The 26,171-nt window shown below is 42.4% G+C and overlaps 2 protein-coding genes across 2 annotated transcripts in view; one reads left to right on the forward strand and one right to left on the reverse strand.

Annotated features, from left to right (window-relative positions):
- Positions 1–7,987, reverse strand: part of LOC115794293 (teashirt homolog 1) — a 33,473-nt gene extending 25,486 nt beyond the window's left edge. The window contains exons 1-2 of the mRNA XM_030749710.1: positions 7,698–7,987; positions 6,890–7,485 (exon numbers count right to left, since the gene is read on the reverse strand). Of these exons, the coding sequence (XP_030605570.1) occupies positions 6,890–6,929 (40 nt within the window). The 5' untranslated portion in view covers positions 6,930–7,485; positions 7,698–7,987. The remainder of the gene's footprint in view (positions 1–6,889; positions 7,486–7,697) is intronic.
- Positions 7,988–8,777: 790 nt separating this feature from the next.
- LOC115794294 (prostaglandin reductase 3) lies at positions 8,778–12,817 on the forward strand. The gene is made up of 2 exons (XM_030749712.1): positions 8,778–9,377; positions 11,684–12,817. Exons 1-2 carry the CDS (start codon positions 9,094–9,096, stop codon positions 12,612–12,614), a joined length of 1,215 nt encoding a protein of 404 aa, XP_030605572.1. The 5' UTR covers positions 8,778–9,093; the 3' UTR covers positions 12,615–12,817.
- Positions 12,818–26,171: the final 13,354 nt, after the last annotated feature.

A 26,171-nucleotide genomic window follows, 5' to 3' on the forward strand; every position in this document is an offset into this window, starting at 1 on the left:
GCACATCCATTATTCCCACTCCTTCCAGTTCCATGACAGTGAAAAAAAAACCACACACTTAAATCATTACATTGCTGTATGTATTCAAACCATGCTGAGATAATTTGGAATTTGACGAAAGACAGCTTCCGAAGGAAAAACAAAAAAAAAACCAAGAATGCGCAGTTAAACTCTTTCACTCCCTCCCTCATTTGCTTCCTTTTAAGCTTTTCATTCCCCCTGACAATCTCCACCTAACTTTGTCTGATAAACTACAACCAACAGGAAAAATGAGCAGTTAAAAAAACAAAACAAAAAACACACATTTTTTCCATCCCCATTTTTTTTTTTAGCACCACCACCAACACTTCTCTTTTCTCTTTGCTTTTGAGTGGCAAAAAAAAAAAGCGTATTTATCCAGAAGTGAAGGGGGTGGGTGGGGGTTGAGATGAGAAACATGCTGGAGAGGGTAAAAGAGCAAGAAATAAAGGGAGAGTGCTGCAAAATGAGAGGAGAGATGAGAGGTATGTGAAAGAGACAGACAGAGAGGTAGAGAAGCATAGAGGAAGAAGAGATGGAGGAGAGGGAGGAGTGCACAGGGGTTGGGTGTCCCTGGATAGGGCTTTTGCTCTTCTGTAGTGGGCCCATCTCGTTTGTCTTGTTTGTTTGTTGGCATCAAAGAGCTGCCTCTCACTCCCCCTGCTAACTGATGTAATGAGTGGGTAAGCTACATGTTTTTTTTTTTTTTCCTGCGCCGAGGAATTCAAATACTTATTAGACAAAATATTCTGTAATTGCTCATCTTTTATTGATAGTAGTAACATGTTAAATTTGTCTCTAGCAGACTTTCCCATAGCCTCTCGAGGAGGCACAGCACTGATCAAGAGAGCAAATTTACCCTCGGCAAATGTAATACTTTACTTAAGAAAATTTGAGATGTCAATTTTTGTGCCGTAAATGTTGCATGACTACTTCTCTTGAACGTTTCCTCTCTTATCTTCCTCATGTCTCAAATTATGTGCCAGAGGAAAAAAAAAACACACACACAAAACATATCAACAGTTTTTTTTCATTAATGAGCTTGGAGGTCTTACATCCCTACTGTGGACCCTTAACAAACTGTAATTACTCAGCACAACACAAATATTACATAGTAATTAAGCACACTTAACAGAGAGCTGATAACAGCGACAGCGAGTCATTTATCAAAGCGTTGAGTCCTTTCTGAATTTCACGAAAGTTAAGAAAACGAGTTTGTTATGCTGCTGCAACATTGAAAAATGAGAACAAAAATTCTTTATTTGGGGGGAAATTGTTTTTCTATGGCAGTCAGGAAAAAGACTGCTTGTCAGCCCAGTCCCAGAGGGCTGCTTTCTATCTGTTTCAGACTTGATTTTCTCAGACTAGGTTTTTTTTTTCTCTTTTTTGGATCCCATGACTTGCTGCTGTTTTTATGTGCTGCAAGGCAGGCAACAAAGCACATCTGGCTTCTTTAATGATATGATTTCCCATCATACTAAGCCACCTCCATTATGACCTCCCACAGAGACATGCTGGCTGCACTTAAGCATTAGGTGTAGGTGTATATGTGTGTGTGTGTGCGCGTGTGTGTGTGTGCATGCGTGCATCTGTCTGACTGTGTGTGTTTATGGTTGACGTGTGCATGTGTGTGTTTAAAGTGCAGCGAGGGCAACACACTGCTAGTGATGGTAGCAGCGTGCCCCGAGGGCAGCTTTTGTTGAGAATGCCCCGAAAAGAATCAGAAAGAGAAAAAGACAAGGAGGGGTATTAGTGGTATGGTGTGAAATATATCCTTATCTGTGTGAACTGGAAGTTTGCTAATATTTTCTTGCTCATAATTTCTTATGTGCTGGTAATCAATATTAAAAAAAAAAAAAAGGAAAACAAAAAAAACCTTTGTTGATCTTGAAACTGTTTTGCTGAGGTTAATACATCTAATATTACTGTGCACAATCATTTGTGCAAAAGAATTACAAGGATGATAAATGAAGCTGATCCATGTAAGAAACTAATACCACACACAGACACAGACACAGACACACACACACACACATACAAACACCAGGGGCACTTGTGGAGACTCGAGGCATTAGAAGAGCGAGCTGAGCATGTTTGACCTCTGACTGGCTCAAATCCCAGATGTAAATTTAACTGCTAGTTTGGGAGGGTGGCGCAGGAGCAAAAGTGGCTATTGACGAAGTCGATCGATGCCACCTGCTAACGACGCCACCGCTCCAATTAGTGTAACCTCTAGCTGAGTCCACACACAACAGGCTAAATAGAATGCCCAGAAAACACATAGTACAACTGAGGTGTGTGTGTGTGTGTGTGTGTGTGTGTGTGTGTGTGTGTGTGTGTCTGTGTGTCTGTGTGTGTGTGGGGTCGGTAGTGGGATGAAACAGGCTGTGGTGGATCAATATGTGTTCCTGCTCTGTCTGATATCCCTCCTTTTTGACTGGGAATAGTCCAAAGACATGACAGTCAGATAGAAACATGGCGCTGCTCTTAGAGCTTGTTTTCCTGCTCCTGCGGGGGGAACACAGAAGGGATCTGAAGGCAGGCCATGCTAAAGAGGATGACTAACACGGCGTGGTTACCGTTACACTCGTTCGAGTTATTCATTCCAGGAAAACTAACACCGGTCAGTGCTAAGCTACAAACTCACACACTCTCTCCTCACCTCATCTCTCTCCCCATTCCTTCTCTTACACACTCACACAAACATGCACACACTTTTTTTTTCCCATCCAAATCTAACATAAACTTCTCATTTCTCAGCAGCCGTGCAGCCTTTAAGCCATCGGAAGTTAATCCGTCCAACTTTTAAGCCAAAGACACTAGTTTCTTTCTTGAAAAATCAACTTTTGATCAAAACAAGACTTCTAATTCTCAGGAAGGAGGGTGTTATTCAAAACTGGCAACATTAAAAGTTTTTTTATAAAGAAAACACATGCACCTAGAGGCTATGCAGTGTTGTATTCGTCAGGACACTGGTGCAGACAGAAGGGTGGGGGGGCACATAAATCTCAGCATGCTGATTATTTCGAGGGGAGAATATCACATAACAGTATCGTCAAGTAAGAGCACAAAGGTCGCTGTGTAATCTTAGCTACCCCGGGCATGCAAAATCATTAATCCCTGGGCACTGTGATTCTTTAGCTCGGAATAAACTGGAGGCCTTCAGCGAGGCGGGCGGCTACAGCACTGAGCTGGGAGAACGTTCAGCCAAAGTACGAGGAGGCCGTGCTATGATGTGGTGGTGATTTACTGGCAGTGGGCTGCAACACACGCAAAAGTGTAAAAACTTCAACAGAATGTCGAGATTTTAAAAATGGTTCCGGGATTACTTTGGAGCGCTGATATATCAAGTGGTTAGAACAGGCCTGAGCCGTGTCATTAATACAAAAATAAATAAATCTCTTGCAAGAGTTGAGAAATTTCCACCCTAACATTCTAGCAGAAAACAAGAAGAAACTTTGTGAAAATGCACTGCAACTTTAGCGTTGAAGAAAAAAAATTCTGCCATAACTGAAAGAAGAATTCAAATGGAAACAAAAACAATGGCACAGCAGAAAAATTAGCAGAGAACACGGGGAACAACTGCAATGTGCTGTGGCTGGTCTGGCTCGCTTATTGCAAGGTTATAGGAGTGGTGAGGGTGGGGGGGTTTCTCGTGTGTGTGTGTGTGTGTCGGGGGGGGGGGGCTTACTGAGGTCATTAACTGGCATTGTCTCCTGATGTGATTAGTCAGGTAGCAAAGTCCATTTGTCACCTGCACAGGCAAATTGAGTTGGTGCTGCACTAGGGGCTATGGGGACTGTATAATATCAACTTGATTACATCAAGGCAGCTGTGGACTTGACACCTTACTGAATTTGTCAGCATTAATCGTTAGGGCCTGTCACAAATCCATCAGCTCCACAGATAATTAGGGCTCTCTCTAATGAAGCCAACGGGAAGCAACCTTACTCCCACCACCACCCCTACCCCACGCTATGCACACACACACACACACACACAATCTCTCTTATAATTATCCATCATGCAAAGGAATAAGACCGACTATCTTATCTCTTGTCCCTCGTCTTCCTCGTGTAAGACTATGCAAGCCTGCCTAACATGAAAGGCAGTGTCGCTGCTTTCTGTCCTTCACTGTTTTTCCGGCCTCTTCACCTTCAAATCAAGGTATGAAGCGTATGAGGTGACCGTAGTAACGCACAACAGGAGCATGCATCCATGCACAAAAAAGTACACAGTGTGTGTATATATATATTTTCACAAACTTGCTGATTCAGGTTTTTCAAAGTTTCTTCACATCTGGGCTTCCGTGTTTGGAATTCCTGAATGTGAATTTCCTGATGAAAACTATAAAGAGAGCGTGAGTGTATGAATGTGAGCTGCATTTTGTTCCATCAGTGGAAAATGTCGTTCCTTGGTTATTTTCTTGGGTCATCTTAACAGCGGTCACACACACAGAACACACACACACACACTTCAAAATTACCCCAAGAAATGCTCTAATAATTTTCTTTGAAAAAAACACATTATTGTGTCAAAAATAACTTTGTATTTATGGAAGTGCAAAATAAAGCAACCAATTAATAAGCTTGCAAAAGAAAAGTTTTAACATGGGAAGAATAAGCAACCCCAAAATGCAGCTCTTTACCAAGAAGCTGCCTAAGAAGTACACACAGTGTGAGAAAATTAACAGAGAAATGTGTGCGGCTGATTATGTAACTCGAAGAAATCAAATGTTACAAATTTTTGCTGTTTCTGGTTCGCAAAATATAATTTTGCACGGTCCGGCCTTGAAACACTAAATTAAAACATCACACCAAATAAAATTCTCCACAAGATTTACAGAGTGAGAGTGAAAAAGAAGGCTGCCCAGACAAGCCTGCTATTGTTGTTTTAATTGTCTGACTCCTGATATCCATGCTTAGTCCCAGTATGAGCAATTTCCTCTTTGAGCAGCAGCACAGAGAGGAAGCCACAGGTCAGTACGAGCTCCCAGTGGAGCATCAGGCTAGCCTGGTGTGTAAGTCGGTGTGTGTGTGTGTGTGTGTGTGCACGCGTATCAGTGCGATTGTGCATGTGGAATGGGGGGTGTTATCTCTGACCGGCCGTCATGTTCGTGAAAGAATGGAAAACATCCCGTTTGCCAAGCTGTGATTGACCATTACAACCCATGATGTGCATGGCACTCAGTGGACGGTGTAATGGATCAATGGTTTGTGTGTACGTGTGTGTATGTGTGTTGTGTGCGTGTAGTGAGAGGGAGGAGGGGAAGGGAGGGGTCACAGAGATGTCATGTTTTTCATGCCTCCATCTAAATGCAGAAACCTAACGGGAGTCACTCTGCTCCCATCGTGGCCAACCTTTTCCAGGGGGATATTTTGCCAAAACAACAATGGTGACTACTCAAGCACACTCACACACACACACACACACACAGAAAAGTACAGTGAGGCTCAATATATAAATCTCGATTCTTGCTTTGCAGTGTGGGCCAGAAATCACGTGAACGCAGTTTGCCACAAAGGCAAAGGAGAAAAAAGCGAAGTTAACATTGAGCACTGGTTGAATGTTCTCCGTCCTACATTCCTTCTCATCCTCCTCCTCATCCTCCTTATCATCATCACTACCACCACCATCATCCTCATCATCACCAGCTCCCTGCTTAAAATGATAAAACCTGCTGAGTTCAAAGTCTTCGGCGGCTGGCCCTCCTGTTCGACCCGCTTTGCACCTCATATTTCAAAATCTCTTTAAAATTCTGTAACTGTCTTTTGTTCACTCCAGTTGTTAATGCCTAACTTCAAAGGCTCGGCCTCATTAGCACAGAGGTAGAAACCCCTGTCACTCATTTACATTTGTTTAAAGGCTGCAGGGAGACAAGAGGAAAAAGGGGGAGTCCACATCCAAACCACTAGAAGTCAACCTTGTCGGTCCTCTGCCAACACCTGGCTTTATCAGTTGGTCACACTGCAAATAACATATCCAGCAGAGGACCTCAACAGTGGACTGATTCTTGCAGTGAATAAAGGAGGAATATTTGGAAGCAAAATCTTCCACATTTCTATCTATGGATAAATAGGGGGGGGGGGGGGGGGGGGGGGGGGGTTGTGTGTGGCTTTTTCTTGCAATTTAACATACACACGGTTCTTTCATCTGCTTTCAGGGCATGCACATTTGAAGAAATATGCTGATTTTCCACCATAATTCACAACTTTTTCTTTCTACTTCTTCTTTTTAAATATATTTTTTCTTTGGCTTTTCAGTTCCTGGTTGAAAGCAGGGTTGTGTGTTTGAGTGGCTACCAGAAGCATGCTTGTCTTCATGGAGGGATTTATTGATGTTTATCAGGGATGAATAGATCAAAGACTGCCACATGACAGGCGATCAATCACGCATCAAATCAAGGGTGGCAATCCTCTAATAAAATAAAAAGAAAGGAAAAACCGGCTCTCACCCGTTTTCTCCCCCTTCTTTCCCAGTCAATTATTCATCATTACTCACTCTTGAACCTCAAAACTCCCTTTTATCCCCATAACATGCCATTTAGTTTATCTCACCATTCTTAAAAGAACTTTCCTGGCACAGGAGGATTTAAAAAAAAAAAAAAATCTCAAAGTGGCATTGCGCAGATACGTGCGTCATTTGCGCAATTAGATACATTTTAAACACAACAGTGTGTCAGGGATGAGTTGTGCGCTGTGCTAATAACGCAACTAAATTGAGTTAAAACATAGTTGTGAAATAAATCGCAGCATGCAGTACTGCTAAAGAAAAAGACGTGGAAGGAGAGATTTTTCTCAGCTTGCACTTGGAAATAAAACTAGTTGGTTACTGGGATGGGAAATGGTTGTAATGGAGGGGCGGGTTATACCTGCTGATCGCCGCGGCTCTTGCTGCTTTCTCCTCGGCATAGTGACCGTCGCGTTCCACGGTGCTTCTCATGCAGGAATTACAAACAAATTAAGTCTATCAGTTTTGAAAAATCATCCCGTTTTCGGGGAAGGGTGTGTTGATCTCTGAGCTGGGAATGTCTTTTCAAACCAGCTGCTCTTTTTTAGATGTAATAGCTGGATCGGCTTCAGCGAGAATGAGCTCAAAAATTACGAAGGGATTCGGCCAGCTCCTGACACATTCATGTCCATTAAAAATCATCTTCCTTCATCTCTCTCGTGGCAGGGTTAAAAAAAAAAAAAAAGAAAGAAAGAAAGAAAGAAAAAAGAAGAAGCAGCAGAAACCAGCACCTTAAAACCCAAGTTTTCGGTTCACTCCCTTTGGGAAAAAAATCCCCCTAATCTCCAGTGCTGTTTGGAGGGGGAAGATAGTTTGCTGCGCCTTTTACGCACACCAAAACTAAAATATAAATATATATATATATATTTCTGGTGGTAACCAAACAAATAAGTCCCGTGTGCACGCCTCTGATAAGTAATGTATCCTTGTGTTTCCTTCAGTTCTTTTGCCACAGACCTGAAAGAGAAAGAATGGGAAAGGAGAAAAGAGATAGACAGGCATTAGATGGGTTAATGTCAATCCCGTCACCACCACGCCACCTCAGCCCGGATCCAGCCTCACCAGTCCGGCGGAGACTTTTTTTTTCCTCCCTCCCCTTCTGCCCTCTTTTTCTCCCACAGAAAAAATAAAATAAATGGAGACCAGTAGGCTTTCTCTCTCTTACTTACGTTTTAAGAGTCGTGAAAATGATTTTCACCGCTCATCTGATCGCATGTTGGACAGAGTCGGGTTTTTTGGAGGGGTGGTTGATGCGGTGGAGAGGATATCACTTGAGAGAGAGGGGAAACAAACAAGACGCAGGCGCATCCACGCTTCGCCAACAACAGATCAGATCGACATGGACTAAAATATTTGTCTCTTGAAAAAGGCAAAAAAGACGGGGGTGAAAACTCCAGGGACTGATCCGAGGTCTCTCAAAAAAGAAAAAAATGGGAACGCGGCGGCTCCAGAAGCTGTTTCAGACAGTCTCAACTGATAGACAGACGCATCGAGTGGCTTTTCCTGCTACATTTTTACTCCTCCCCTCTCCACAAGCGTCACCCCTGACAGAGGAGCCTACCTGTCAATCTTTTTAATTGTCTTGTTTTCCCCCCTCTCTCTCTCTCTCCTTCCTTTGCTTTAAAAAACCCAAACCTCCGACAAAGGATATGATCCTCTGGAAACTTACTGGGAGATCAGCTAAAACTAAACTTATCTGATCACATATTGCAAACTATACAACAGCAAGGCTTACTACTTAAGTATAAGGTTTTTACAACTTAGATGACATCCTAAGATAGCCTAGTAGTGGCATGGCACGAGTTAGGGCACGACTCCTACTGAAGCTTTAATATTCCCAGCGTGCTCTGGCAGTGCTGTTAGAATAGATCCTTCCAGAAAATGACAGTCAGATGACAACAGATGATAACACAGCTACATTGAAGGAGCAGGCACAATGAAATGAAATGAAACGAAAGCGAGACACTTTCACAAATCGCTGATGTGAGCTTTGGTTACAGGTGTAGTGTGGGCAGAAACATCTCTGCTATGGCGCTCTCTAAATAAAAAAAAGAAAAAAAAGAAAGCCAATTAAACGGGAGCGCATTTGTTCTGCGCGCTCGGACGATGATTTTTATTTGTAGGTGTTGGAAAAGATCCGATGGGTTGGCGTTGTTTTCGTGGGAGTGAAACGGCTGAGGATAGCCTGTGTAGGGAGACGAGGATTGATTTGTTTCACCTTAGTAGGAAGTGAGTGTTGTGTCCGGGAAGGGGAGGGACTCCCCGACGACAAGTCTGAGGCGCTGCTGTGCCTCTTACTAGGCTGCACCAGTGCACTATTTTATTCCTTAAAACTCGATTCAGTGCTTGGGTTTTTTTTTTGCGTAAGAGTCACGCTACGACGCGTCGCGCTTTTTTAGGTTTTGGTCTAAAAGCCCATTTGACTCGACTCAGCCTGGCCCGGCCTGGCCTGCGTGCTGTGCGTGTGCAGAGGAGAAGCTTCTAGCGCAGGCTAATGGCACTCGACCCAATCACTGCCACAAGCACACGTCAAGTTGGTCGTGAACTTTGTCACGTTTCGGAATCATGTCCTGCTTGTTGTTGGTGAGAAACGGCAGGAGAGCAATATCGGTAATCTGCGGGGGGCGCAGAGGCACCGACACACTTTCAAGAGTTCATCCGGTTGCAAAGCGGTTCATCATAGATATGTCCTACTCAGCGCACTTCATGGATTTTAAAGGATCCTCCATACCGAGCGGTATGAAAAAGCTAGTCGTAACCAAGCTTAGTCCTAATTTCAGAGAGGCCGTTTCTACGCAAACCGTTGCCGTTCCGACACCCGGAGACGCGGACTTGCTCCTCAGAAATCGGTAAGTTGTTTTTGGAAAGGTGGGAAGAAACGGATACTGTTTTTCTGTAGCTGCGTGCGGAAAAACATTAGGTGACCCAAAGCGTGTCCTGACTATTTGTGGAGCATTTTTAAAATGCTGATCTGTCATTAGATTGTTGAGAAGTTATTAAAAGGCTCCGCTTACCTCGAATCACCCATGTCCAGCACCTGCGATCATCATCATTATCATCATCATCATCATCACAAGATGGAAAAATACGTGAGGAATAAGCGCTGTACTGTAATTCCAAGTTCCGCCCTCTCTGCATTTGTCTATCAATCCATCTCGGCATCTCTCTCTCTCTCTCTCTCTCTCTCTCTCTCTCTCTCTCTCTCTCTCTCTCTCTCTCTCTCTGTCCTGTCTCTCTACGTCACCAACCTGCAAACAGAAAGTCATGGGGGGGCTCAGGCTGGTATCAAGAGATGGAGATGATGGAGAAGGCGATGGGAGTGCTATAAGGCGCTGGAACTGCAGCATCATTTCTTTCATTCACAGCAGCAGAACCCAGAGCATATTCAGGAGTCAGTAAAACAGACTCTATTGTACTTGAATAGAGTCTAAGTAATTATAATATATAACATTTGATGAAGTTAAAGACATGCTCATTTAAACTAAAAAAACAAATACATTGCTGCTCATTTTTGAAAAGAGTTGGATTTGTGAATGAATTTTTGATTCCACCTCACTCTGCTTTCAGTTTACTACCACATTGCTGTGGGTGTGCGCCTGACGCGGTTTTTAATGTAAAATCAGCTTCACATCAATGCACCTCAGGGTTTACTGGTGTATTTACTGCCAATAAAATACAGTCTTCCCAGAGACTGAGTGCAAAACACACAACATTAGGATCTTATTAGCTTGCAAGACAGTTGCTCGTACACTAAGACCTTTGACCATTAGGTCGTCTGTGCCAGTGATGCGCCACGGTCATGGGAACATGTTTTAACTAAAAGGGGGAAAATAAACATTTGGAACCGCAGAACACTTTGTCCCATTTTGCACAGCACAGGAACAATCTCAGAGAAATCTAGACTCTGAGAGTGAGAAAGGGATGTTTTTAAATCATCCATGTCTGCAGTGAAAGGGATAGATAAATATGAAAGGGGGTCATTGAGCTTTAAATATATATATAGGTGCAGGTGTTTTTAACATATACTAAAACTCTTCAGGTGCAAGACTCCAGGTGTCCTTCAGCACCTTCTTTGATCCACGTGTGCACATAAATGTGGTCATGTAAATGCAAAGGACACAAGTGGCATCAAATGATATGATGTACCTTTCTGTAGCGCTCTGGACTCTTTATTAATTTTGGAGAGACCCAGATAGACAAGTTTATTTCTTTTATTTTTCCAAGTGTAGCATTTATCAATACACTGCATTTTATTTTCCAGTTTTAGTGGAACAAGTGCTGAGTTATTAGGTTTGCTATCATTTTACAGAATGTGACGGTGAATCCTGTGTTACCTGTTTTAAAAGTTTTTCCTGGGCTTAGGCTTGCACAGACTGTGACTTTATTGTCGCAGATCCCGGCTTATTTGGATTTATTTTAACTCGAGTGCCTTAGTAGTTTATAAGCATGCAAATAGTTGTACCTTTTGATAATAAAATAATATGCCTCTGTGAGGAAACTGATTCCATAGATGTGAAGAAGCCATACGAAGGCATTTTGTTATATCATCGCTACCCATCTATAAACCACAGGAGCATTATCTACGAGCTCAAAGTACACGTGTGACATACACGGTAATGAGGCTCAGCATGCGTGCCGCTCTAAAAGACAGTAAATGATTTATTTATACATTCCTTTCTCACATATTTGTTTCCAGCATGTTACAAAAGTAAGATGAAAACAACCGTCTTCATGTTGAGGCAAGAAGCAACTATCTGAGTTTTTTTTTTTTTTTTTTTTTTTTTTTATTGAAAGTGCAGTTTGTTGTGGGTGTCTCTGAAGACAATGAATCATGACATCATGCAATGTGTTTTGTGATACAAACCTTTCCCTGTCAGTGCAGGACTTTTTCTTTCAGAGCGGAAAAAGGAATCATTGCCAAAACAAACCGGAGTGTTTGTGCCCTGCGCGCGCACGTGTCTGTGCAATAAGGAAGTTAAAGTCTTGACCTTCATACGGGATTTCAGGAAATATGCGCTTACACTAATAACCGCATTAAAACCTCGTTGTTAACTAAAATGCAATATTAATGTACCCATTTTGCTCAGCACATGCTGATGCAGCAGGTTTTGTTTTCTTAACTTTTAATCCTCAATTATTTTTCTCTGTGTTTCAGTTTTGTGGGAATCAACGCCTCAGACATTAATTACTCAGCAGGCCGTTACGACCCTTCGGTGAAGCCTCCCTTTGATGCAGGTTTTGAGGGCATTGGGGAGGTTGTCGGCCTTGGCCTTAGCGCAAGCTCCCGTTACGCCATCGGGGATACCGTGGCCTACTTCGGCAGTGGCGCATTTGCAGAGTACACGGTGGTCCCAGCCAAGGAAACTGTGCCTGTTCCTGCGGTGAAGCCAGAGTTCCTCACCCTTTTGGTCAGCGGTGCCACGGCCTACATTGCCTTAAAACGTCTGGGTGACCTGGCCAAAGGTGAGACTGTCCTGGTCACAGCGGCTGCAGGAGGAACGGGACAGTTTGCTGTGCAGTTTGCCAAACAGGCTGGTTGCCATGTAATTGGGACCTGCTCGTCCAATGAGAAAGCTGGTTTCCTCAAATCCATCGGCTGTGACAGGCCAATCAACTACACCACTGAAGATCTGGCTAAGACCCTGAGGAAAGAGTATCCACAAGGCATAGACGTGGTCTATGAGTCAGTTGGAGGGAGTGTTTTAGAGCTTGCAGTAAACACTCTGGCCAATAAAGGCCGGCTGATAGTGATTGGCTTCATCTCAGGGTACCAGAGCACTTCAGGGATCCCACCCTTTAGAGGAGGAACACTACCAGCCAAGCTGCTCCAGAAGTCGGCCAGCATTCGGGGTTTCTTCTTGCCCCACTTCTTAAGTGACTACAGGGAGGCTCTGAGTAGCATGATGCAGATGTTTGCCAAAGGGAAGCTAGTGTGTGAGGTGGATTGCGGGGATTTGGCAGAGGAAGGGAGGTTTGTAGGCTTGGATTCAGTTTTTCGGGCTGTGGACTACATGTATGCGGGGAGAAACCTGGGCAAAGTCGTGGTGGAAGTGGCACCACCCTCTGTTAGTAATAGCAAGCTGTGATTTAACTGATTGTTGATGCACTAAATAAATCGTCCTTGAGATCAAATTGAGATTGAGATTAAAGCTGGAACCTCTATATGGGTTAATGAAGGATTTAATACCAGGGATAGGATCTTTATTTTTGTAAAATGATGGATAATTTAACCCAATAACTAAATATACTGCCATGAATAAATATACTTAGCAACTTTGGAAAGTGAATTTTATTTTTTATCTATGTGAGCATTCAATTGCAAATGTGCAACACTGAATTCAGTATAAAATATAATTTTTAAATAACCTTGCATTAATCAAAATATTGCACATATTCAAGCTCAGAAGCAAAAGCCTTGATTTTTTTTTTTTCGCCTCCACAAAAACTCCTGTGGCGCCTCCCGTACACCTTCTGTCCACCTCTGAAATCATGTTAGACCCGCTGCCGTAATATGCTTGCTTTTGGCACTCTCGAGCACTTTATCTACCATAAATGTTTTATGATAGACTTCATTGTTTTTCTAATAGGGCCTTACATTGGTATGTGCTTGTCAAAAGTGAGTGCTGCTCCAGGTATGCTTGGCATTTCATTGCCTGTTTGTGGCTGACAGAAACGGCATTCACGCAATCAATCTTTTCATTCACATACCCCGAAGCTGCACATAATAATAATAAAAAAAAAAAAATTAGTCCAGCTAACCAGGAGTTCGGCTAGAAAATGTCATTATTTTCTACCACTGTGAGTAAAACAAACAAAAAAAGATCACTCATAGTGAATGTTCTGCAAAATGCCCTTTGACACTTTTTTCATTTCCATTTTTTGAATTTAATTTAACTTTTTTGAAGCAACAAACAAAGCCTGAAAACATACTACATAAAGTTTAATCACATTGCGCTCATTTCTCTAAAACCCAAAGATACCACTTAAGTGTTTCAAGTTTCAAAACTTACTGAGTGGGGGAAAAAAAAAAAAAAAAAGTTTTTAGGTTCTCAACTCAAGCAGTCAGACCGTTCCTTAAAAAGCAGGAAATGGATGAAGGATACGTTTGAGTGGTCCGTGTTGTGTTACTGTGCTGTTTGTCGTTTTAAAGAAACACCTGTTCCTACCTGGCAGGGAGGGCTGTAGTCTTCATGCACTGTGAACATGTTATTTCCTCATCCAGGTGGCTACTCAAAATATAACCCAGTGTGAAATACGTTACAGGTGTGACCCCAGCATGCAAAGCTGCTACCCTCACCAGACGGTGCAGGAAATCAGAAACACACCAGGCCAAGGCAGTTCTGAATCCGTAGTGGAGCGAGTCAGAACACCTCTCAAAGTCACTCACGTTCACCACAGCCTCTGACAATATGGATATGTTTATAGCCTTCAATCAGGCCTGTAATATCTTCCATACACAGTTTATTTTAATTATTCCAGTATCTGGCAGTTGTTTACTATTTTTAGCTGATTAAAAATATTGTTTCTCTGTTACTGTTGGGGGAGGGGGATGACTCACACTGCTGACTGCTTGCCATTTTGTCATGTAACTTCCTTTTCCACCCTTTAGTTTAAAAAAATACTTAAATTATGGCTACACTGTTTTGCAGTCTCTTACATTTTTCAGTATTTAATGCATCACACCACATCTGTGATCCAAAGCCTCTCATGTCATGATACATTTTTGAGAGTTCAACTTTTACTGCGCTTTTATTTATTTTTTTACTAAAGCAACTTTGTTTTAAGACAGTAATTAAAGCAGAAATGGAAGCGTTGGGAATTGCATTAAGCGTAAGTGACCAACAGAACAAACACTTTAAATGATTGCAGTCACCTCTTTAACACCGCTGCTTGCTCAGGAGTTAAAATGCAAAAAAAAAAAAAAAAGCAAGCACTTACATGCCAGCCACACAAAAGGTGAGAGAAGGGATGATGCACGCGGATGCTTAGATGAATTTAGCATGCTTCAGTACTCTGTGCATCCATGTTGGACTGTGAGGAGAAGGAGGAGGCCAGGTTTAGCATCTCTTCAATTAACAGGAGAGGCCCTGTCTCGGCGTCCTCCGGGGCCTACCTGTACCTCCGCTGATTAGTGAGCAGTCACAGCCCCAATTAGAGAACACAGGAACCTGGAGAGACAACACTCTTTATTTAATTGGATTGTGTTGCAGTCCTAGGCTGCTAACTGGCATCGTATTGAAGCAACCTGGAACTGCAGAGTGTAAACAAGACATTAAAGATGGTGAAGGGCTTCTGGAAAAGTATTCACAGGCTGCTGTGTAGTGGTGAAAGAGGAAAAAGAAAATCAAGAAATTATGCCAAGTATCTCATTTTAGTTAAGGATTACTATATTGCTGCTCCTTAGAAAGGGTCATTAACAGAAAATTTAAATAGGCGATGTACATGGAAGTAATGGAGGGTAAACTAAATTTTTCTTATAATGTGCCTGCAGATGACTGAAATGTAGTGCGCAGATTCCATCCATCCATCCATTCGCTTCCGCACATCCTGTTAAGGGTCGCGGGGGGGCTGGAGCCTATCCCAGCTGTCATAGGGCGAGAGGCAGGGTACACCCTGAACAGGTCGCCAGCCTGTTGCAGGGCCAACACAGAGGGACAGACGACCTTTCACACTCACATTCATGCTCTCATTCACACCTATGGGCAATTTAGATTAGCCAATTAACCTAACCCCAGTAAGTGCATGTCTTTGGAATGTGGGAGGAAACCGGAGTACCCGGAGGAAACCCACGCAAGCACGGGGAGAACATGCAAACTCCACACAGAGAGAGGGAGAGACCTGGGCCAAGGTGGAATCGAACCCAGGCCTTCCAGATGGTATTCTAACTGTGAGGCAGCAGTGCTAACCACTACGCCACCGTGCTGCCCGTAGTGCGCAGATTACAGCACGTATTATCAAAGTGATTGCATAGAATGTATTTCATAAGGGAAACAGATAAATGTGCTGTATCACCTCCACAGAATTGCTGACTTTTCCCAGGAATTGATCATATGTGCTAGTTACTATGTAACACTTGAGAAGCCACAGCATTGTAGTTTGATCTTATCTAACAGTTACTAAGTAACTTTTCAGGAATTAAAAGCACTGAAGGGTTGCTCTTTGCTGCTACAATCACATTTACTCTGATTTGCCTTTTAGTTTATAGTGACTTCTGTTAATTAATAATAGAAAACCAAATGTATTCTTTAATGTATAACACTGTACACACAGTCTGCTTATGTTACAGTTCCATCTTTGCTTCTTTTTTTCCACCTGTACATTAATTACCAGTGATCACAACTTTTTTGTAGCTCTCCAGTCCACTTTAATTTGCCATCCAAGACAACAGCACGGTGCTGGTTTTTATTGTTGTACGTTGACATTCAGGATAAGAAAATTCTCAAAGGTCTCCCTCTTGTTCCTTTTTTTTTTTTCCTGCTAAATCCTCTTTTTTTTTTTCACAGTTTCTTCTTGCTGGAATTTGTGGCACATAACAAAGACATCACCTTCTTAGTGTGGGATGGTAGTCTACCTCCAGGCACCTAAGGGACACTGGCTGGCTGCTCGGTGCTGCCAGGATCTAGACAGTCCAGTTTCTTTCTCTGCAAGTCAGTCAGACCCCCTCAACTCCCCAACTCCCCGAGCCCCCATCACTCCTACCTCCGCCTAATTACCAAACCTAAAACCCCACTCAACTAATTAGCCACAGCAGACCCAGGAACTGTGAGTAAAGGTAAAGAGATGGCTTCATTCAAGGGTGTGTGTGTGTGTGTGTGTGTGTGTGTGTGTGTGTGTGTGTGTGTGTGTGTGTGTGTGTGTGTGTGTGTGTGCGTGTGTGTGTGTGTGTTAAATAGAGGGAGAGTGAAAAGAGACAAGAGGAAAGGGAAATGGAAATGGAATATTCAAGTCTCCTTTAGCGAGCGCGTCTCTACAGCCAATTAAAGTCATTTATTTTAACTCTTTGCAAAACCTGTGAGATGTGCGTGACAGAATGATAGGGCGATGTGTTTGTGGCTGCGCATGAGTTTCTGGATATGTAGACGTGCGTGCATCCGCGCCTACCCTCGCACACGGATACACAAACGTCCACACGTGTCTCAGTATGGCTGGCAATCTGTCGGCTTTTCTGTCTATCAGTGGAGGGAGAGCTCAGTGGGACATAAATTACAATATGCAGCAGCACCACTTGTGTAAGTCTCAATGAAGGGGAGGAATAACTTTCTTAATCAAGTTCCCCTGATTAATTGTAATAAAGGTGTCATCCGTAAATGTGTCCTCCTGATTGAGTAATTCGGGGCTGGAGACAGTAAGCACATCCCTGGTGATTGGGGGGGTTGGACAAAGTGTGGGGTGGGGGAGGCGGTGGGGGAGAGGGAAGGTTTGTGGAGGACATAGTGAGACACAAATAGCTCCTGGGCACACTGGCAGCCTTCGCACAACTGACAGTTATGAAATACAATTATCAGTGTGATCTGCTTAAGAATTCATCAGCAGCTTCACCGGCCAATAAAGACGTTCAGAGAGAGAGAGAGAGAGGAACAGTGACACAAGAGGAGAGAAGGCCCCCCTGATTAAATGAGGTTTTTATTTTGTCCAACAGATTGTTCACATTATGTTACAGTATTGTGAAAGGATTATCTGCAGTGTTATTCCTGCTCTAAGAATTCCCTGTTTTGTACCATTTTATCCATTTAACCTCTGTTCCAAACAACTGCATTTAATAAGGATAATCTTTTTTTGTGTATGGTCACTGTGATTCAGTGATTTCATGGCCAAATAAAAAACAAAAATAAGGGTTTTAGATAATAAATGAGGTGACATTTTAACTGTGGCCTGTTAATACTAAGCAGTGTCTTCTAATGACCGAACGTTACACTTTGCATACATCAGCTGTGCAGTTCAAACAAATAAATTCCTGCTCATTTGACTATTTTTTACAAATTAAATGCTTGAAAAGGCGACATTTTCTAATATCCTACAATGGAAAAGAAAAATTAAAAAAGTAGCATGAACAAATAAGGATCTTAATTAATTTATTTTATTTTATTTTATATGCTTAATAAAAGTTTTTTAACAACCACTTAGAATCTGACCTTTGATTTGGGAACTGCTGGTTTACATTACTTGACTGTTGTTTCAACAGCTGTAACCTTTCTTTATGTTAAATATACTGTATAACACCATACAAAAAAGATGTTTAGTTTCTTAAAAATCACCCAATATTATAAGTCCACAACCCTCAAAAGAGTCACCTAAATGTATCTTTTGTGATAAGAAAAAGGCCTCTGTTACAATCAGGGTAAAAAAGAAAGTGCATCCTCTTTCAATTCTAAGGTTTTACAAATCAGTACATAATAAAAATAATCTTAGCATGTCTAAAATGAGGTAAATACAACCTCAGATGAACTATAAAACATGACATCTTACACCACATCATTATTTATTTAACACAAATTAAGATAAAATGCAGACGCAGCGTGTGAAAAATGAAGTCCACCCTTACTGCTTCCATAGGAGTTGAGAGGGGAAGTAACAGCCAGGTGCTGCTAAGCAAGTGCACTTGATTAATTGATCAGCAGCAAGTGTGAACACCTCTATAAAAGTTGAGGTTTGGATAGTTTGCTGGTCTGGAGCATTCAGGTGTGTGTTAGCACAAAGCCAAGGAGGAAAGACATCAATAATGACCTTAAAGAAGAAATTGTTGCAGCTCAACAGTCTGGGAAAGGTTATAAGGCCATTTTCAAACAATTTTGAAGTCCATCATTCTACATTCAAGACAGCTGCCAGCATAGGTGTAGAAACCGGATGGGGGGGGGGGGGGGGGCGTGTCCCCTTCAATATTGGAGACATTTGTCCGCATTTGTCCCACCCAAAATTTACACTGAGGAGAAAAATTCTTGATTTTGAAATCTTTAACTCACGAGCTCTTTTGAATGAGGTAAAACGATCTGTCGGGAATGTTGCCATGAATATGGCTTGTTTATAACGTCTTGTTGTCAGTTTACTTTCATAAATAGAAACCAAATCTTTTTCAGTCATCTTAATCCTGGGATGGTCACTCTTCCAATATTTAACTGCTAACTTTGTCTAGAAGTTAGCTACACTAGCCAAAATGTTTTATCATCTCATTTCAGCACAATGCCACCACCAACAAAAAGGCTGAAACAGTAGCAGGACTTTGTGTTTTTAAAAAAGAGTAATGTCAGTGTGAGTAACAGTGAGTAACACAAGGGCAACACCTGTCTTAAGATTATAAAACATATACATGTGTAAATTATATATGCAGTAATATAGGTGTACACAACACTATTTTTCCAAGAAACATTTGAAAAAGAAGAACGTAAAAGATCAAATAACAATATTTTATGCTTTCCTCAGAGTATTTACGGATCTGTCAGGTTTCCGATATGTATCCAGTAAATTCATTCCTACGTCCTTGGCTGGCAGTCTTCCCAGGAGCGGACACCCCAGCAAATTCACCCCAAGGTCAGACCGTGCAATCATTAGAAAAATTGCAAAAATCCCAAGAGCTAAATCTCAGACTCTACAGGCCTCGGTTGGCATGTTAAATGTTAAAGTTCATGACAGTACAATTAGAATAAGACTAAACAAATATGGTTTCTTTGGAAAGGTTGGCAAAACAAAGCCTCCTTTAAAAACAAAGAGCCTGGCAGCACAGCTTTGGTTTGCAAAATTGCATCTGAACAAACCAAGACTTTTGTAGCAATATCCTTTGGACAGATGAGACTAAAGTGGAGATGTCGGGCCATAATGCTCAGCACCATGTTTGGAGAAAACCAAACAAAGCATAGCAGCACAAACGCCTCATGTCAACTGTTATGCACGGTGGTGGAGGGGCGATGATTTGGGCTTGTTTTGCGGCCACAGAACCTGAGACCAGTCTTTGAGGCGACCATGAACTCCTCTGTATAGCAAAGTGTTCTACAGTCACGTGTGAGGTCTTCTGTCTAGCAGCTAAAGCTTGGCTGAAACTGGATCATGCAAAAGGACAATGACCCCAAGCACAGCAGCAAATCTACAGCAGAATGGCTGAAAAAGAAAAGAATCGAGATGCTGCACTGGCCCAAAGTCCAGACCTCAGACTGGGTCATTTTGAAATGCTGTGGTGGGGCCTTAAGGGAGGTGTGCATAAAAAAATCCCCACACATGAAGCAACGTTGTAAAAAAGAGTCGCTCACAGTCTCTCAATAATGGCTTAATGATGTGAATCATAGAGATGATAAAGTCATACAAGACAGTCTGAGTCATTGCTGCTAAAGGTGGTTCTACAAGCTATTGAATATTGGAGTGTACTTATTTTTTCACACTTTGTTTCCGCTTTCTGGCTCAGTTTTTGTTAAATAATTCATGACATGGTGTGATATGTATTGTTGTTCATCTGAGGTTGTATTTCCTAAATTTAAGACCTGCTAAGGATGCACACCAAGGCAGTGAAACAGTTACAAGCAGTTACAAACATATTTTTTAAATAATCTAAGAGGGTAATCTTAAGCACTTCATTCTCAAAAACGGCAAAAATATTAACAACATCCAACAAGCCAACAGGAACAATGGAAGATTACAGCAAAATCGGTAGAACTAGAGAGACACAAAGACTGGTACAAAGGGTTGGAATACATGAACTGATAAGGAAAAAGACATGACTATAAATACACAAAAATGAATTGACTAATAGAACACAGGGAAAGTAATCAGGGTGTGCAAAACAATCATAAACGTGGGGAAGTAGACAATGACAGAAAAAAAATAACAAGAAAAGACACACAAGGGAAGTGATTACAAAGATATAACAGGAACTGGTTAAGTCGCGGCACACATGGACACACAGGGAGACACAGACATGGAAAAACAGGACACTCTGAAAAGGTAAACACTGAAGCACGATGGAGGAGAGCTGCAAAATGAAAACAAGATCCAAACCCATAACAAAACCCCCAAACATGACAGCCTCCTGCAACAGATGGTCTGGGCCCCACAGAGCCCTTATCTCAACATTATCTGTGTGTAGTTACATGAAGAGACTCTGAGACGTCCTAAATCCACATAAGAGCTGTTGCAAGTTCTTCAAGATGCTTTGGGCAACGTACCTGCCAAGAACCTTGAAAAACTGTGCTAAGAAGAATTATTTTAAAGGCACATTAAACTGCTGAACTGATCTACATTGTTTCCATTTACTGCACTTTGTACAAAGTTCAGTGATAAATAAAAATATTTATTTGTTACGTCTAATTCTAAAATTCTTCAGATTATTGCGTATGCTAAAATGTATGAATCATAATCTAGACATCTACAAATATTTTACAAAAAGCTTTGCCTGATTTGAACATTTTTGTACCCCAGGTCTCTTTTGACAAATGATAATTGCGTGGCAGTGGTCACGCTCAAGAGCAGCTCAAGAAAACCACACATTTTTAACAATGATGATTTAATCATATTAGAACAGCTTTTATTCACAACCATCATAACAGTCTGATAAAACATTATTCCAACACACTGTACCACTTTAAAACATATCAAATAAAAGATCAAAACGAACACTAACATTTCTATTTGACAGATAAAATCACACTCAGAAACATTCATCATGCCTTTCTGCCTACATTAACCCTTCGGGGCATCTTTTGTGGCCTCGAGAGGGGCGTGAGGATCCCTCACTGGGTCTGTTCAGATGTAGATATACATTCAGGTGAAAGGCAAGGGCGCTATTCACCACCTCAGGATTAATGACAACACCATCTCCAGACTGACCAGCCCTGCATTTTCATTGGCTGGATAAAGAGGAAAGGAAAGATGGCGGTGGGAACAAGGGGAAATATGAACATCTTGTCGGCATGATGACGGACAGGTCCTCAGCCCAGCTCCCCCAGGTCCCCCCCCCCCCGTCCTCATTCTTTACTGGCCCGAGTTGGCTAGTGAGACAGCATCTCTGCGGCCAAGGACACAAGGGTGTCAGCAATGCGTCTGGGTAACATCGTTCATCAGGCCGCATCGGTAATGGGTAGCTCTCTGTGACAGTGGTCATCAGGACACAAAAGCAAAAGGGCCTATAAACATCACATGACAGATGGCTGGGAGGACAGCTTTGGACAGGGAGGGAGGGATGGAGAGCGAGAGATAAAGTGAGCTAGAGGTAGAAGGACAGAGCTGGGAGAGAGATCTCAGGCTGGATTGTTAAGTCTTAGGAAAAGTCTCAAGTGCTGGATGGTTTACGAATGCGCATGTTCAATGTCAGCTGTGAAGGGAAAAACTAGAAACCACTGGGGAAACGCTTAGGAGCTGACGTCCAACAAAAAGCCCTGAAATGAGCAAAGTCATTGCAAAATAGCCCAGTTAAATAGTTGATATGCAGAAATGAATGCAAATTCTCTCGTCTCATTGCAGTGAAAACACCATTTTTAACATTTGTAATACATTTGAAATGCTGTTCTGCTGTGTTTTTATGCAAAGTTTAATTTCGAGGGCTCATATTGTTCCCCCAGTTTAACTGCATTTCAGCAGCGACTTTGGCCAATTAGTGCAGTTAAACACCTTCAGCATGGCGTGTGCAGTCTAAGAAAACAGATAAATGGCAAGTCCAAAATGAAAGATGTGTTTGTGAGAGAGAAACGGGGGGGGGGGGGGGGGGGGGGGGGGGGCTGCGCTTGGGAAAGTAAGAATGAGACATTCAGGCCTGCAGCACTGATGTGAGAAGATTTCATCAAAGGGCTCTTTAGCACATTTTTGACTTTGAAGAGTTTGATAGAGATGCTCATGGAGGACGATGTTTTTTTCAACAATTACAGTCGAAGCAGTCTGAGGTGGGTTGAAAGTTAAGGAATAATTATGGAGGTGATAGCAATGACAGAAAGCGAGAAACAGGTTGTGTGAAAATGAGGTGAGGTGAAGGTGTCGAGGGCTGTCATAGAACTGACTGCAGAACCTGTTGTAGGTCCCTGTAGAGGGAAGGCAATTGTTGTGTTAGCAACACCTTTGTCACCTCGGGATGTATACTTTGTCTCTACGTGTTTACAGGGACATCAAGTCCCAAATGTGAGGTATCATCTTCAAAACAGAGGGAAATGTAGCTCTCTGCCCTCTGTAGTGACGCCGCGGGCCACGCTACCTCTTTTTCTTTGTTTTGTGGAAACAGCCTCGCCCGTCCATTAATCGTCATCCATCCATCCTGTGCACCTGTATATAAAAGGGAAATTAGAATATCCATCACTTGAGCAAAACGTCACCGTGATTGATGGGTTAGTCACAGGATCCCCTCCGTTTCCTACTCAAGTCTGTGTTTCGGCAGTGAGAAGTGAACATTATCTAGCACCATGATCAGATTTAGTCCACACATTTCCATCTAGGAGAGCATTTTGAGCAGATGATACACAATCCACGCGAGGAGGCAGCCAGCAGAAGGTTTATGGAAATCTAATATCATAAGGCTTTTTGGTTTGTTAGACTTGTTATTCATGGAGTGGGCTGGTGACACTTTTGATGTAACAGTATAAGACAATGTAACGAGGCAGAATCTCATTTTGTTGAAGTGTTTCTGTCAAACTATGGTCTGAGGGATGATGGGGAAAATCTGTGCAAACAGGTTTTGAGTGGGGTGTGCTAAGACTAAAATACCAACTGTTCTCAGAGAGAAGCCTTTGGTAAATAACAGGAAACATCCTCTGAGAAGGCGATATGAATGCCAGGGAGTGTGGAATGCACATTTGCCTTTTTACGTTAAGTAAAAAGCAAACAGTAAAAAAACAAAAAATAATAATAATAATAAGGCATAAATAGATGGTGCAAACAGATGATGGGACTGCAGCTTGAAACTGAGATGGAAACTGCTAAATCGTTATATTTTCTTGTCATAATCATCTGCTCTGCAGTATCAGTGCTGCCAATCCCAAAACACTGGTGTTTAAAAATCCATCTCGGTCAAGTTTATGTCTCCTTCTCTGTGTGTGTGTGTGTGTGTGTGTGTGTGTGTGTGTGTGTGTGTGTGTGTGTGTGTGTGTGTGTGTGTGTGTGTGTGCGCACGCACGCGTGTGGGTGTGTGCATGTGTTCGCGCGCTTTGACGAGGTGGAGACAGGAGCCCTAACGCTGCAGGATGGAGAAAGGTGAACAGGAAACAGAAGGTGCCCATGGAGGAGGTATATGACATCTGTCAGGATCCAGGGTGGGTGGGGGATTCAGCACCCCCCTTCTGCCGGCCGAGGGTCACCCATCGCACTGCAGTCGCTGAAGTTGTCACGACACCATGACACTTCCTTGGCAATGGTGGCTGAGAGCCGGACAGCCCCGGACGTTCAAGACACGCACATATTTTTGAGTAAATTTGTCTGAGGGGAGTGGGGGGCATTCTGTATGAGCTGTTTGTTCCTTCTCTGTACAGAAATGTCAGCGTCTTGCTTATTGTTTCTTTTTTTTTTCCCCCCCTTCCCCTCTCTCTTCGGGGTCCTGCATAGAGGAAGGTCAGCTGACACGGCAAGGTCGACAAACAAACAAACAGAAGGAATTAAAATGGAGAAAAACAGGGCAGATGAAATGTGGCGGTGGTTTTTTTTGTTTTGTTTTTTTTATCTCTGTGAGCCTGATGACTTGTAGCAGCCATTACTCTCTGTTGTGTCCTCTGCCCCCCATTGGTTGCAACAACACCGCCTGGCACTGCTGCCAGTGTCACGTCATCTCATACTTCTGCTTAACTACATGGACAACAAGGGCCACTTCACACCAGGATCAGTTTACTGTTACTCAGGCAGCCGTGTTTGCTCAAGGTGGCAAAGGTCACTCACAGTAGATTTGATAAAAATAATTTTTTCCTAAGCCAGCATGAGCTCAAATTAGATTTTATCCTTTTTTTCTCGCTATGGGGGGGAAACAAAGGAGGTATAACCACAAAAATCCACTGAAACGTTTCACAGTAGCCTGGACCCAGACCTCTAGCTCACTGCCAAATATCGGATATCTTCATGAAATGGCAATTCAGTCTGATTATCTCATCAAGCTAATTGGACCATCTCAATGTTCTGTCTGAACTGATGATGTCTAGTTACCCTCTCTTTTACAGTATTCATAACACTAACCAAATGACAATATATTGACCCAAGTCATAAGCTCGGTTAGTCCACAAAGAGTTTGTTTATATAAAGAGATTTGGTCATTTAGTTGAAAATTATTTTAGAATGAAAACTCAGAAATCTGGATAAATTACAGCTCTGAACTTTATTGGTCCGGTGCAAGCGCTGTAAGGATAAAGATGAGCTTTCAGCCCTTAATTCTTCACCATTTTTCATTCAATCTTAGCACTATAGGCACATTTTCAGACTCTGCTTTAATCCATAAACAGTTTTATAGCATTCTTACACTGTGAACTGTGTCTCAAAAGTGGCAATCTGCTGAAAAGATGAGGGATTGTTGTTGCACATCATGATTTGAAATGAAAGCCTTGCCTAGACTTTTCTTTAGAATTTGCCTCCAGTTAATAGTTATTGTGTCGAGTGCAAAAAAACATAAAGCAGCACGAATTCAGACTCAAGTGCAAGCACAATGTGTGTTTCTGATGCTAAATTAATAACTCGCACTTACAGAATGATGCAGTTGTTTCCAACTTCACCATAAGTAGCCGGCAGGATCATCATGACGCTTGGCTCAGGCTGCTGCAGGTGAAGCCTGGGCCCTCACCCTCACAGATCTGTATGCAGAGTGTGCCTTTTTTTTTAAAAAAAAAAAAAGCATGTTTCTTTTGTTTATTCTTTGCGTTGTCTTTTCCTTTCTGTGTGGAGTTTTGACATCGGAGATGACAGGTGTCTGTGGAGTGGAGGAGGAGGAGAAGGAGGAGGAGGAGGAGATGCTGGTAAGAAAACAATCTTTGACTGCCTGTGGGTGAAGGCAGACTCCTCTAGGCAAAGCGGCCTTCAGCGTTTAGCTGGGGGCGCAGTATCAAAATCACAGCCACTGCTGTACCCCTAAGGCGCTAATCTCAGCCAGTTACCGTCAAGTGCTGCTTCTTCTTTATATAATCCTTCATTCTCTCTCTCCCCCCCCACCCTCCCCCCTCCGCCTTTCCCTTGGCTCTCTCCATCTCCGCCATTCCTCCATTTTTCCAGAACCAATCCGCAGAGATGTGAGGATAAATGACAGTTTGAGAAGGTGCAGGGGGAAACTAGGCATCTTGAATCCAACATTGTTTCTTTGCTTATCAGTGTTAAATCCAACCGGTACTGCTTTCAGAAAAACGGTTTGCTGGAATTGTAATATCATAATTAGCACAGCTTCCGTGCTTATCTGCACTGAACTAGGCATCTCACCAGATGCTGAGGAGACCTCTGCTGTCATTCAGTCAGCTAGATGGAAAAGGGTTGTTGTTTGATCACTGGATGACTGCTAATTTAATAAGTGTTAACTATGGTGCGGCCAAGCGAGGGAAAAAAAAAGAGGAAAAAAGGAGGGAAAATGTAGAAGTAAAAAGCATTGAGATTAACTGATGACATGTTCAGCTGTGCGCATAATATGAGGCTTAGTTAAGAACGTGCATGCTGTTTGTCAATTATTTAAAACCCCAGGAAATTAAGTCCAGGTAATCTCATAAGGTGTAAATAACATTCTT

Source organism: Archocentrus centrarchus, chromosome 16 (genome assembly GCF_007364275.1).
Source record: "Archocentrus centrarchus isolate MPI-CPG fArcCen1 chromosome 16, fArcCen1, whole genome shotgun sequence".
Taxonomy (NCBI): domain Eukaryota; kingdom Metazoa; phylum Chordata; class Actinopteri; order Cichliformes; family Cichlidae; genus Archocentrus; species Archocentrus centrarchus.

Excerpts from the sequence above, each read along its gene's own strand:
- LOC115794294 (XM_030749712.1), top strand. The coding sequence starts at position 9,094 with ATGTCCTGCTTGTTGTTGGTGAGAAACGGCAGGAGAGCAATATCGGTA. Across the intron at positions 9,378-11,683 it reads GACTTGCTCCTCAGAAATCG|TTTTGTGGGAATCAACGCCT; the intron begins GTAAGTTGTTTT and ends TCTGTGTTTCAG.